Genomic DNA, 13,968 nt, shown 5'->3' on the forward strand with positions numbered 1-13,968 from the left:
AGATGGATTCCAGTATTACCATGTGATCCAACCCGTCATATACAAGCGAGATCAGATGCACATGTTATGTGCCACTGTAGCACAATCAGCTCATCCTGACATGCAGTAAAGACCCGCAAGGTAGATTGACTCCCACAGAAGAATACACCTGTAGTCTGATTGATCTGGTGCTCACGAAGCGGAACCAGGTACCAGGCACCCCTGTGTGTCCATGTTTCACAGCAGGTAGTGGATCTCATGAGGGTCTCATATGATTATCTGCCAGTCATAAGGATGCTTAATCCTCCCAACGGAGATTCGAAGGCGTCATATAAGTAAGCCGGGCAAGTGCTCACTGACTCCTGCCGATAGCCATCCAAGGCACCTGCTACCATATCAGCCACCCAAAGTTCATCATCGAAGCCTGAATTCTAGTGATCCTGATGGTTCGCTTCCCCATATTAACCCTCGTAGGCTTCCTAACAGCCGCCGCCCTCCCCTCAACGTCCCCTCTCGAGACAATCACCTGCGACATCTGCATCCTCGGAGCCGGAAGCTCAGGGATATACAGTGCTGTGCAACTGAAAGATGCAGGCAAGCGAGTGGTAGTGGTGGAGCCCAACAACCGCCTGGGAGGTCACACGGAGACGCTCTACCTCCCAGACGACAACTATGTCGACTACGGCGTGGAAGGGGTCTTCAACGATGAGGTATCCAGGAACTATTTCAGACGGCTCGGAGTAGAATGGAAGAGATTGCTTCCGTTGAATAAAAGAACCGACCATGTCGATTTCACAACTGGCGAATGTGTGGATCCTCCGGCGAACACTATTCATACGCTCCTGGCAACGTTTGAATACCGCTCAGCAATCAAACACTGGACAGGTCTCTTGAAAGGGGTTTACGATCTCCCTGACCCCGTGCCCGAGGACCTGATCCGACCATTTGGGGAATTCGTTGAGAAAAACTCCCTCGAGGACGCGGTGCCGATGGTCTTTTTCTTCGGCCAGAATGTAGGAAACCTCCTCGAAATGCCCACCCTCTATGCCATCCAAAACTTTGGAGTTTCACACGTCGACGCTCTCGTGAGGGGGTACATTACCCCCCGGAACGGTGTATACGAGCTGTATCGAGAGGCAGGGAGAATTCTTGGCCCAGATGTCCTGCTGCAGACGACAGTGGTCGATACGAAGCGGTCTGATTCCGGGGTGGAGCTGACGGTGCAGCATGCGAACGGCACCCGCAAACTCATCAAGGCCCGGAATCTCCTGATATCATTCCCCCCAATCATGGAAAAGCTCCGAGGTTTTGATCTGGACGAGACAGAAACGGAAATGTTTCAGAAATGGTTTTGGAGGACATACTATGTCGCCGTGCTCAACAATACCGGGATCCCGGATCGGATCTATGTCTCCAATACGGACCCGAACACTGGCCCAGGGAATCTGCCTCGCATGCCCTTTGATTACCTGCTGCAGTACATGGGGGCCCCCGGGCATCCAACTAGCAAGATAGTGGGTGACATGAATTTCACTGCGGAGGACGCGAAGAATCTCATGGCGTCGGACTTTGCTCGCATGAAGGCCAAGGGCACATATCCGATCGAAGACCCTCAAATCGTGGCGTTTGGTGACCACTCGCCAGAAACCCTGATGGTTTCGCCAGAGGACATTCGTAATGGTTATTATCGGAAGTTGTATGCCTTGCAGGGCAGACGGAGCACGTATTACACAGGTTTGACATTCTGTTCGGATTACTCGTCATTGTTATGGGCCTATTCCGATACAGTGATTGACAAGATGAGATGGGGGATGTAACATACGCTGTCTGTAGCCTGGTGGTAATTCCTGCTGGACGAGTCACTTTTACGTTCATCTAGCAACAGTTCAAAATCTCAAATATTTCGTGCGAGTAGAATTTCAGAAGCGCTTCTGAGCTTCTCTCAGACTTTAGCATCCGCAAGGAACCCGGGTGCGTATTGTGGCGTTTGGTTTTGGAGTGGTCTTGCTTGTCGTTTCAGCCAGCGGGACATGAAAATTTGAGAGGATTGAGTATCCGAAAATAGACGTGGGAATAGAATTCTGGCCGTTGCTTTGGTAAATGACGTCCATGCAAGTGATGAGCTCGGAATCTAGTACTCTTGCGGCATCAATAACAGTGTATTCTATAGCCCGTCGCCAATATTGTCCATACCATGCTTCCATTTGTAGGCAATTGGCATTGGCTGTCACAATGTGACTAGTGGCCTGACACATAAGCCTGACACATCGATCTCCCCATGACAAGAAGCGCAGGCCACAGCTGAATGACGCAATACGTCACCGCAATCAAGACACAGCCATCCATCGCCGATCAAGGAGCAATTGCCGATGTCATCTGCCCAATGAATGGAGCTGCAGGACACGGGATCGATAGGTGACGATAGCCGGGGCCGGCTAAGAAACGCTAAGCCTTCAGGATTAGGGCTGGTTGGCTACGGCGCCGGGATCCCGCCCGCCATCGGCCTGGACGGCCTCTCCCGTGCAGTGCACGTGGGGCAAACCAACCTCCCGCTTGGCTTATCGCTGGCTTGTGGTCGTCGCTTGATTTTTGATGTATCTGACGTCGCTTATCTGCCGATAGCTGGCATGATGATCATAGAGCTGGCGGGGTTTATAAGGGGTCATCCCTCCCTCCCCAGAGGTGTGTATTGCCATTGCCCAGGCACTCCCTATTAATCCGTCAGATACATCAGATCCATCAGTTCCTTTTCCATAGCACCTGGATACGCTCTTACCACCATGACTATCCCCCACTATGGCGTCTGGGTCGCTCGGCCGACCCGCTACACCGCCCAAACCGAGCAGGAGGATCCTAAGTCCCCTCACATCTACCTGTACTTCAAGGACGATTCCTCATCCCGCAGAAACCTCGAAGCTGCCATCAACGTCAAGTCCACGGGCCGTGACTCCCGTCTGGTGTACTGGTTTGACCAAGACTTCACCCACCCCATCACCGAGACATTGACCGACTTGGATGAGGGCTTCCACCTTCTCAAGTCTTATGCCCACCGCCGTTATCGCCGTGATGAATCCGACCTGAAAGGGCTTGACTTCATCCGCACAGAGGGTCTCGTTGATATCGAGGCGGGAACTATCCTTTCCGAGGCCGACACGGGGCCGAACAATGCCGTTCTGCAAAAGTTGGAGCCTATCCTGAACGACGCGATTAGCAGAGGTGCTACGGTGTACATCTTTGGGTCGTCTTATGGCTCGGGTATTCATGATATCCACATGAACCAGGGCAGCTCCTCGAGTTATGAGAACGGAATCTATGAGGATGGCGCGTTGATATTTCGCTTCGACGACGGGCATTGGGAGGCGGTGTTCTTGGCATTTGCGTCGCAGGAGATCCCGACGAATGACAAGGGTGAGGCAGAGGAGGATAGCAAATCTTTGGCAAGCATTCTTGGGCAGTAATGTGTCGTCTTAACATTGAAAGGATATACGGTCATAAGTGTGACGAACATAAATACTTGAATAGAAATTAGCATGGGTATTGCGAAGACGTGCATACTACCTTAGATTCATTCCCGGGCTCATCGTCCATCTTTTCTGCCGCGATATTATCGTATCTGTTCAAGTCAAACGGATGCCATTTAATCTTGACGGAATCCCGGCTGCGACTGTGTATTCTTCTTCCATCTTTATTCCAAACTCTAATCGAAGGTCCGTAGGACTTACGACGATTTTCACCATGAAGGTCGCCAATAGATAAACGGGACCTCGGTTGTACCAATGTCTATTTTTAGGTTGTTTGTCAACACTAGTCATGTCAACCTCCAGGTTGCGGTTCGATTTGAAGTATTGTTTTGAATCTCCGTAATCGCCATCGTTTCCGGCCGTTCTCGCAGAGAAACCCCAGCTCTCCACTGTGCATGACGCAGAGGCATATCGGATCTGACTTGGGACTTTGTTCGCGGGCTCTGCGCTCAAGATGCCTGGCCAGCGTTCGTTGGATAGGCCCAGGGAGCAACTAGTCTGGGGCGGAGGAATAGGCAATTCCTGGGGGAATTGAACATGTCAGCTCGCGGGATGAAATCCAAGAATTATAAGAATACTCAAGACGATGATGGGTCCACGATAGCAAACAAAGCGAAGATACCAGTCAGTGCAGGTCATGCCAAAGTCGACATCGACCACAATATCCGGGGTGCAATTGTCCAGCTCCATTGCTATGCCAGCCTTGCTGATGTGGTTTGGTATGTGACCCTCTGGCTGGTACAGATCTGGTTGAGCAACAGGGTGGCTTCTCCTCGTCCCATGTGATGAGCGACTCCTCCCTAGTAGAGGAGGCTCTCTGTGTTGGAAGTTTTGGCCAGCAAAAGGCATTCTCGCCATACAGTGCATACGGTATGGTTAGTGGTTTATTGGTTCGGTTGTAATTTACCGGTCGCTGTTCCCCCGCCAAGATTGGGCTCTTCGACTATCATCATCAACTGCCACCTCACCGAGCAATTACTCCGAAGGGGAGTCGCGTCCACTCAAAGAAAAGGACGATTGGGTCGCCCGGATCAATTTTACTGTCATATCCCTGCTCTCTACTCAAAATTATTATGCACTCTTCCGGGGCTCTGCCATCCTGGCAGTCATTCCAACTCTACCGTCTCCCCATTCCCTTTCCCATCGTGGAGGTTCTTTTACTTACTCTGCCTCTAGGAGAGTATTTGACTTAGTTTGGAACAGCATAGCCTGGGACTCTGTCCTTTTACATCATGCATGGCTTGCTGATCCACGAGGACAGCCTTGTCGCTGACTGTGGAGAAATGTGAGAACAGTGGTGAGACTCCGGTGGCAGACAATCACGCGCGAGTGATGAGCTCGAATTCGCCATGCATCTTCCAAGGCCCCAAGCAAATGTTTTCCCACGCTAAGCGTGCGTTTGCAGCCCCTGTCTTGAGCCCACCACAGCAAGGCTCCAGAAGCCGAACCACTGACTTGAGGGCGTCCTCCATGTCCGTCACGGTGAAATCGACCCAAGTGCGCTCATCCAGCTCTAAGAGCGCATCCTTGATGCCGCAAAGACATCACGCTTCACAAATTTCTTTGTCAATGTGCTGGGTGGTCGCGAGAATTTTCCTGGCTTTGCTTGTGGGATCTAGTTGAAAGGAGGTTTCCATAAGCAATGCAACAAATATGGCACCTTCTTTGAACGTGCTTGGAGAAGGGAGATCAGGCAAAGGGTAGCCTAGGGAAGGACAAATTGTACAATAATGTTATTCACTTCACCCAAACACCCAGCATCCAACGGAAACCCGAAATTATGATACGATACCCCTTGTCAGCTCAGCTGGAAGGTCTGTGTTAATCCACGGCGACCGAGTTTCCATTCTGGTGTGAGTCCGGACCGAAGCGCACGAACTAATACAAGGCTGAGAGAAGACTGTTGGCCGACTACGCCTTGGCCCCTAACCGGTGAAGATTGCTGGCAATGTCTTCTCTGACTGGTCACAAATTAGGAGCAGGCAGGACTCTGAAATGTGCATAGTGATGAGCTGCATCCCATATCTTATCATCTGTCGCAACCTATGTACCCCTCGCGCCCTGTGCAATTTGTACTATTATTGCTTACATGCCCAGGGGCCGAGGCTCAGCGTGTCTGGTTTTTTACCTTTCCTGAAGTGCTCTTCCTACCGCCATCTCGGGCTTCCTTGATACTCATGATCTAGTGGTTCTTAGATTCAAATTAGGAATCTTCTATAAGCGCATACACATCCATGCAGACTTTCAATCTGCAGAAATGAGCCCCGATCGGCAAACATGCTCACAGCAACAGCCACTGGCAGTGGAATCAACGTACGAGGGAAACTGGAGTTTACGACGTCTGAGAGATATGCCGCCTGCTGTCCAACATCAACATCTGCGAGCTGTTCCTGTGTGACAGAGTGTGAAATAGTGGTGATGTATCTTTTGATTGGTAAGAAAGCTTTCTTCCAGGAGATGACGATAACTAAGCGACCGGTCATACCACAGCTCTTCCGGCCATGCCTTCCCATAGCAACAAAGCTTCTACAGCTACCGATGACTGAACCGTCGCTGGATATCGGTGCCTGCCATCTAATGCTACTGATATTTTTTACCGAACCCTTGTCGTTATGAATGTGAAAGCCGACACAGCCACCTTTCAGAACACCATCGTTTGCTTACTCCGACTTGTACGACTCACAGCATAATATCAGGTACAAACTCGAGTATTTTCCACTACAACTTCCGCTGGGGGTGATAAATGAGGGTTCTCAAGCAGCCACAGCAACACAGGCACCATAGCGAGAGGGGTGGTGGGCGGCGTGCTGGAGTAGCATTGCTTATCGCGGCCGGTTGGTTTGTGATGAAAAGACGCAAGAAAAGGAAGCCGAGATGCGGGAAATTGGAACAGAATACCAGGAACCGGGTTATCAGGGAGGGGATGGTTACAAGTAAGTGACTGAATGTAGATCCCAGAGAAATGGAAATTCCAATAATAATGTCAGTGTTTTAAGCCATTTTGACTCCACGGGTCAGCAGAACTCCCGCTACCGGAACCCTCCGGAACATACGGTAAGCTCCTCTCCAGTGAACCGACAGGCTCGGAGATTGTACGTGAGTCTGCGTGAATTTGCCTTGTGTCGTGGTCACGAGACTTACATCCATATTCTGCTGTATTCACGGACGCCAGCACTGATCTAATTTCTTTCTCTGCTCAGCACCTGAGATGACTCCCCCTCATGTACGCTCCATGCTTCCTCATTATCATTACAGCTAACACCCTCAACTATCTATCCAACCATGTCGAGCCCAAAGCCCGCCATGGTTCGTATGAGGCATCTCAGAACCCCGGTGGGGAGGCTTGTCAATACCAAAAGCGCGGCGAATACTGAACAATCTCGAAGCCACAAGAAGACCACTGAGCAGCCTCAAGAAGATGAAGAGGGGACTACAACACCCACTGGATTCATGAGCCTACCCATCGAGATCCGTAAGCGTATCTGGGAGGCAACGTGGCCCAAGCCTCGGGTTATAGGACATTGCAGGGCTTGGACTGGGATCGGCGCAGAACGAAGAACGACCCACTACCTTCGCGCAGTTGGAAGCATCAAAGATTACTCCCACCTTGACTACTATTGGATCCTTGGCCACGCTATCATAGAACCCTGCCCTGACCCAATGGCCCTACAGATCTGTCGCGAATCACGGGAGCACACCCAAAGCACCTACATCCCAATGGTAAACAGCACCTTTCGCTTTGGGTCGTTCTACTTCGACCCGCAACGCGATACATTACTTTTATGTTGGGACTTTGATGAATGCATGCCTGATCTGGTCCTCTCCTACGGGGTCCAGCTGCGCAAATTTGAAAAGGTCTTGGTCGATGGGCATTTTTGGGCCAAAGAATTTAGCGCTCTCTACGAGGACGTGCTACGGGCATTCAAACCAGCTACGCCACAGCCGCAGTGGCTATTCGGTGCTCTCTACGAGATCTGGGGAATAGATCTCGACCCTTGTGGGGTTCGTGCCGCGGTCAAATTTGTTTCCAAGATTCTCGAGCGGACTGAACTTTTCCAACAAGCATACGACCTGCAGATATTGCGCGGAAGCACCGAGGAACTGGCTGTAGCGGAGGACTTTGGGAAGATTGTGGTGGCTGGCGGTGGGGAAGGGGGTGATGAAAAAAGCCTCGGGGTGACCGGCAATGAGATTAGCTTGTACATCTATCTGAACTTTTTGCCGTTGTCGGAGGAGAATGGTACTAGGGTTGATGCCTTCTATCTGTGCGAATGTCCCAGACATCCTACAGAGGAGTGACCGATATGAAGGAGTTTGCTTGCTTGTGGCATTTGATGATCACGATGATGACTTTGATGTTTATGCGCATACAAGACTTTTTCGAAAATTCAAGGATATCAATGCTATGTTTTCATTCATCCATCCAGTGTAAACAAACCCAGTATATCGTTGTCCACCCTTGGCTTGAATGACAACCGTACTTGACCACTGCAGCAGCTTGATTCCTCGAAAGCCAATCCGGATACATCTCCCCACCCTGTAGCAAGCCAGCAGTGATCAGCCGCTACCCAGTAGCCCCGACTAGAAGGTAGCCCAACCATCTCACCAGCATCGAGAACTAGACCGCCATTCTTCGTTCTATAGGACGATAATAGCGTGTTGGCAGGGATATATCCTTTCCCTTCTTAACACAATCTGCTCTTGCTGTTCGGCGTACACGTCAAGAGAATAGACTCAGTAACATGCAGCACCATCCGACAGTGAGCACAAGCACTACCCAGTTTACTCACTTGACCATCATAGTAATTCGAGTAAACCCGACATTCCACATCATAGTCGATGCGATAAGTGCAACGAGCACCACCCGGTCGCTGACCATCTATGTGACGGAACAGAGATGCTTATTGTATCTTATGATGGTATTGAAACAAGAATCGAAACAAACCCCCAAAGCGGAGGGGGAGTCCCCGGCGGTGGAGGCAGGAGGGGAGTTTAAGCGAGCAGTGCTGGAAGGATCACCTTAGTTGAGGGTATAACTTCGTCGAGGAGACTGGTTGGTCCGATTCTTCTGGAGAGTGACTAGCATTTTTAGGAATAGTTGGGGTATATAAGTCAGGACTAATTTGAGACTTCAGTGTTTGTATACTCCATCGTGATTCAGGTGTATTAGGCCGGTATTGTGAATCAAGGTGATAGAATTCGAACCGGTTACCGTCACTCATGCATGATATTGACATTGATAGCATTCACAACGACATGGCGCGTCGGGTACGTATTTTTTCTCACGTCGACCATGAGCATGGTGTCGATGTCCGTGATGCGATTAAACCACTGGAAGACACTGCCTCCATGGTATTCAGCTATCAATGAATGAAGATTATCCCCTTCATAGAAGACAAGACTAGAGCAGCGCGCTGTACTAATACGTTCATCTCCACATAGTGCACGCAGACGGTACTTCGATACGCTAAGCGAGTAGAAGCGTAAATATCCTATATATGGACATAACGGCGTAGAACTGTATCTGCGAACAGTATCATCCTGGTTGGAATCAAGGATAATCTCTAGACATTTAGGGGGCTCCCAGCTTCTGTGAAAAAAGAGGCACCTTGGGAGATGTCTGGGATGTAGCATATGCATATAGTTAGGACCAAGGTTCTTTAGTATAGATCGGTTATAATGCAGTTTCTGTAGCTGGCAGATACATTAACGGCCCAGGATCCGGAACTCCATTCTCTCCGCGGCATGGGGCATTTCTGGAGTATTTGTATGGGAGATGATGTTCGGTAGCAAATACAGGATGCATTCGGTATTGTTGTGCTGATTAGATGTCATACAGCACACATTTCAGGGGAACTTGATCGCGGAACTTGGTTTTCGATTCCGTCATATTTCAAGACACCAGACGAAGCTGATAGCAATGGCCAAGATTGGTTGTTGAGAGTGTCGGGATATACCCACATCTGAATGTGTCTCTTATATATTGCTGGGTAAGCAAGAGCATCGAATATATGCCACTAGCATAAGACGTCCGGATTGTAGGTCAGTATTCTCCAGCCGGCGACAGTTATCGACGCCTTAAGCATGGGAATTCCCATCTCTTAACTTCTTGCTGTCAGGGAATGTTGCACTCATTAATCGGTTGATATGTTGTGTTGAATCCATTAGAAATTAGAAGACTGGGGTTTCTTGTTAATGTGTGTGCCTGTTTTTGCTTCGCACATTATTTCGCCGTAAGGATATTACTCATATCACCTGGTCAAGTTCCGGTATGCCCCAAAGATAAAGATAGTTGTCGACAGTAGACCAAGGCCGTGACAGGTCTGTATGTATTATCTCGACAATCACCAGGAGTTAGATTTCTGTATAGTAGGTTGGTTGAGCCTGGATGTATTTTACCCAGTTGAACGGGCTAACTATGCTAGCATCGTCTCTGATTAGATTGATGGGTCTTGTATGGTTAAGTATCATGACATCTTGATGTATCAAGGAACACGCTGACTGACTGAGGCTTCATTGGAAGCGGGTTTGATCATATACCCAATTCTGGATGGCGTTCATGTTGTACACGAAGATCAAGTCTGTTTATGGATAGGCGGTTACTTGGGGTAGGGTCTGATGTTCTGCTGGCTGAGAGAGTCTATGGTAATATCCTTTATTTGATAGTAAAAGTGTCATGATGAGATCGTATGACGTTGCAATTGTTCCGGAAGATGTTGGAGAGGGGTCCAGTAAAAAAGACAGATATATATGCGAAGATGCAAAATGTGAATAAAACCGAGCTTGAATATACCTAGCAACAATGTCGGTTTCACAGGTATTGACCATTCCATGACCAGTATTCAACGTACAGGGAAATTCACAATATACAGCGCCTACTAAGATCATTGTTCAGTAGACTATTCTCATATGGCAATCTAGCATTTATCTGCAATTTACCACCACCACTACCCCTTCAGCAAGTGTTTCTGCCTTCAAATGTAGGGAAATGACGCAGCTGGGGGAGTCGTAGTTCATAAAGTGGAATAAGCTCGTTCGTGCTATAAAGTCATTTAGTCCTCTATTTACGTGCGTCGTATATATGAACAAGTGCCTGTTACCCCTTCGCCAACTGGCAAGACAATTGTCAGTCGAGGTAGAAAGATCCATGAAATGGGGTAGTGTCACCAGGTGAAATGTAAATTCCCGCTAGGATGGATCTGGCAACGGTGGTTCTGAGCCCTGGCACGGGCCTCGCAATAATGTCGCTGCTGCATTCGTCTGCAGCATCCTGCCTTAGCTCCTGAGTAGGCTGCAGGAGAAGCACAGCATTAGTGGTATGATATGTCTTGCACAGTCATGTACCTCGCTCCAGTCTATTGGTGTTCCTGAGTCTTTGGCTTTTGAGTTGACAAGGATTGTTCCCGAGATAAATCCCGCGTGGTGAAACAAATTGCTCGATTGACTTGCAAACTAGCCAAACAAGGCTTACTCACATACAAAAAAGAAGTGACCATGGCTTCTAAGATGCATTCATAGACTATATGTCTGTCTGACTTTCCAGCGCAGCCTCAAATAACTTGATCAACTGTAGTATACAATGTGAGCGATATAAACGAGACCTCATAAGAATCTAAGTGGAGGCACACTTACATAAGAAGAATACAGTCGACTATTGCCAGCTTTGCGGAACACCTCCCGCCGATCATCCAGCTGATCTGGACAGCAGTACAATGTCTCCTGTAGATCCTTATTCATCCTAAGGCTGCTCAGAAATGCCACCGCATTGGGGTCGTTGCCAACTCGTGAGATGAGAAACACAGCACCCTCTGGTTCTTTGGAGAGTTCGCTCAATCTTCTCTTGCAATCCAAAACAGTCTTCTCAAGACAGGTTGGAGCTTCTCCTTGTGGCTGGTGTTTATCTCAGATTAGCATTTGTATCCAGAAAACTAGAGTAGAGGTCCACTCACATCCCCATCAGTTATGATGACCGTGATAACAGGCTTCTCAAGCTGGCCCGACTGGACTTTATCGATGATGAGAGGGTTGACAATCTTGGACCCGAGCACAGTCCCCAGTCGAGTTGATCCAGAATACTTGATATCCTTCATTTTGACCTTGACCTCCTTATCGGTTAATTCGTTGTAGTGCTGGTCTTGGGAATTGTTTAGGAAGCGCAGATACACGCCATGTGGCTGAATAGAGCTACCGAACTCAGCAACACGTTCACAGGTATCTTCGAGCGCCTGAATGCGGATACGCCTGTCTTTCCTCATTGAACTGCTATCATCTACATCTGACAGTCAGTTCAAGGTTAAGGCATCTCGAAATGGAAGAAAGACATACCACAGAGTATCACAAAGTCATACAAGGCCATGATGGCCAACCTTGGCGTGACCTCAGGCTCCAACTCATACTTTTGGGTGAGGTCCTTGGCACGAGTAGCAGCAATTTTCACCAATTCCTCCACGTATGGGTCCCCTGGCTGATAATAGGACTTTAGGTTATTTTCGATGAACCTCCAGACATATCTTCGATAGTCCTCTTCCGTCTCTGGTACCTTGATCGCTGGCACGTGGACTTCGGACAGCGGGGTATGGGGCGAACTTTCGGGCTGCGAAATACCAAGATGGCGACTGAACTCCCTGAGAAACTCATCGACAACGTCAGCGACAATCTCATTGATGGCATCCTCTCGCTCATCGCCGACGCTTGAGGACTCATCGTACTCATCATCGCTATACGCTGGAGCCATGACTGGTTAGCCGAGAGTGGAAAAATACCCGATAAGGATTCAGCTTGGGTTGTGAGTTGCCCAGAGGGTATCATGAGTATGTCGTCTGCTTTTGACCTGGCATGGCAGTGTCGTCACCCCAAGCCCGACAGCGCATGACTGCTATTGACCCTGGATGCATGACTCTTCATCGTCAAGAAGCCCAACCGCACGACATTAAACCCCGAACTGGCAGCGAAAACATGAGGCGCCAATCGTGAAGAGACTGAGGCTAATTTTAGGTGCTTTGAGTTGCTGGGAACGGTTTGTTTGTCGAAGAGGCAAGGAGGTGAGGAGGCGAAGAAGAGAGAGACGGAGAAGCTGACAAGTGGGGGACACTGCTGGGCACTGCTGGGCACTGCGGGGCACTGCGGGGCACTTCATCGTCGCTGCTGGGATCTAAATTCCAGGTTGCGCGGCAACCGCGGACAGCCTCGAGGAGAAACCCAACCATATTGGTAAGGCAGGGGTGAGATGAAGTTCATTATCCAAAGACACACCCTGGACAACGGTTCTTTCGGGGAACTGCCTGAACATGCTAATTTGATGCCTAAAGCCCGGTGTCCCAGCGACGGGCAACCAGATCAGCGACTGCATATGTACCTCTCGCGATATGCCCATGGAAGCGTACCAAAAGCTATCGGCTATAATCACCCATTTGGACACAGATGCAGCTAAGTTCACCTGTTACAGCATAGTAAGCAGATAACTAAGGAACAGAGCCTTCGATGACATCACTCACTTTCCATTCTGCCCGAGCATTGGTGTGAATGGCTGGCTATCTGCATGTGCAGGGATAGTATCTGAGCGGTGATACGGCTATATGGCAATGCACCAGAAGATTGATCCCCCGTGACCAGGCAGTCCAGAGACACGTCAGCCGGTCTGCTGCCACCCCCCTTCGGCATCTCACCGGTTGTGCACAACATGTCCGCACATGTCGCAGGGGGGCAAATTCACTACCTGCATATGCTGATGTGATGTCCAGCAGGAGGGCTACGTCTCAGGTGCTTTTCTCTGAGCTATCCCGATCTACGCTTCTTTCGATCATCTGCCCCTTCGCCAGTTTGCGGTGTATGTTTCAGATTTTCACACGCCTGATGCAACCACGCCTGAGTTATTCCGGGAGGCGGAAAGATGGCTGACAAGGTCGGAAGTTACGGCTTGCTTTGTGCCCTAAGTTACCTTTTTTTCTTCGACCCTGGAAAGGGGCGACGGATTCGGCCTCGTTCGGACGAAGGTCGCTGGTATCTGCTTTGATAATAGGAATAATGATTGAACTGAGCTCGTACACGCTGTCCAATGTTGGGCGCTCTTGCCTGACCGGGCTGCTTTATCCGGCGACAAGGCTATCTCGATGTCATTCAGCCTCTCGTGAATCCACCACTTTGAGTGTTACGCTCCTGGCCTCGATAACTATATAAGTGCGATTAAACTCGCATCAACGAATTCTATCTGCAGGCACGGAAAAACAACAACAGAAACACAGAGCTTCTTCTTAGGATTATCTTTGAAACACCATCTCTATCCCTGAACGGAAACATAATGCCGGACAACAACAACAAACAGTCGCAGCCGTCACCCGGGAAGGGAACTCCCGAGCAGTCACTTATCGAAATGACCCTCACCGAACTTGATAAAGCAACCAAGCAACCATCCTTGCGAACGCTCTTTAGAAGCCATTTGCTCCAGACTTGCGGCAGCGACAAAGTGAAA

At 49.4% G+C, this 13,968-nt stretch overlaps 4 protein-coding genes across 4 annotated transcripts; 3 read left to right on the forward strand and 1 right to left on the reverse strand.

The window, feature by feature from the left end:
• The first annotated feature begins 62 nt into the window (after nt 1-62).
• Nucleotides 63-2,135, forward strand: BO80DRAFT_237200 (amine oxidase). Its single transcript, XM_025714515.1, has one exon. It carries the CDS (start codon nt 423-425, stop codon nt 1,794-1,796), a length of 1,374 nt encoding a protein of 457 aa, XP_025578766.1. The 5' UTR covers nt 63-422; the 3' UTR covers nt 1,797-2,135.
• Nucleotides 2,136-2,601: 466 nt separating this feature from the next.
• Nucleotides 2,602-3,514, forward strand: BO80DRAFT_422288 (YukJ family protein). The gene has a single exon (XM_025718789.1). The coding sequence runs from the start codon at nt 2,760-2,762 to the stop codon at nt 3,435-3,437; it is 678 nt and encodes a 225-aa protein (XP_025578767.1). The 5' UTR covers nt 2,602-2,759; the 3' UTR covers nt 3,438-3,514.
• A 3,189-nt stretch (nt 3,515-6,703) lies between these two features.
• On the forward strand, nt 6,704-7,866 carry BO80DRAFT_422289 (uncharacterized protein). The gene has a single exon (XM_025718790.1). The coding sequence runs from the start codon at nt 7,161-7,163 to the stop codon at nt 7,797-7,799; it is 639 nt and encodes a 212-aa protein (XP_025578768.1). The 5' UTR covers nt 6,704-7,160; the 3' UTR covers nt 7,800-7,866.
• A 2,659-nt stretch (nt 7,867-10,525) lies between these two features.
• BO80DRAFT_399897 (vWA domain-containing protein) lies at nt 10,526-12,531 on the reverse strand. The gene is made up of 4 exons (XM_025717488.1): nt 11,826-12,531; nt 11,450-11,769; nt 11,133-11,390; nt 10,526-11,067 (listed from the first exon to the last, which is right to left on the reverse strand). The coding sequence occupies exons 1-4, from the start codon at nt 12,232-12,234 to the stop codon at nt 11,020-11,022; spliced, it is 1,035 nt and encodes a 344-aa protein (XP_025578769.1). The 5' UTR covers nt 12,235-12,531; the 3' UTR covers nt 10,526-11,019.
• Nucleotides 12,532-13,968: the final 1,437 nt, after the last annotated feature.

The sequence above is a fragment of the Aspergillus ibericus genome (genome assembly GCF_003184845.1).
Source record: "Aspergillus ibericus CBS 121593 unplaced genomic scaffold BO80scaffold_6, whole genome shotgun sequence".
Classification (NCBI taxonomy): Eukaryota; Fungi; Ascomycota; class Eurotiomycetes; order Eurotiales; family Aspergillaceae; genus Aspergillus; species Aspergillus ibericus.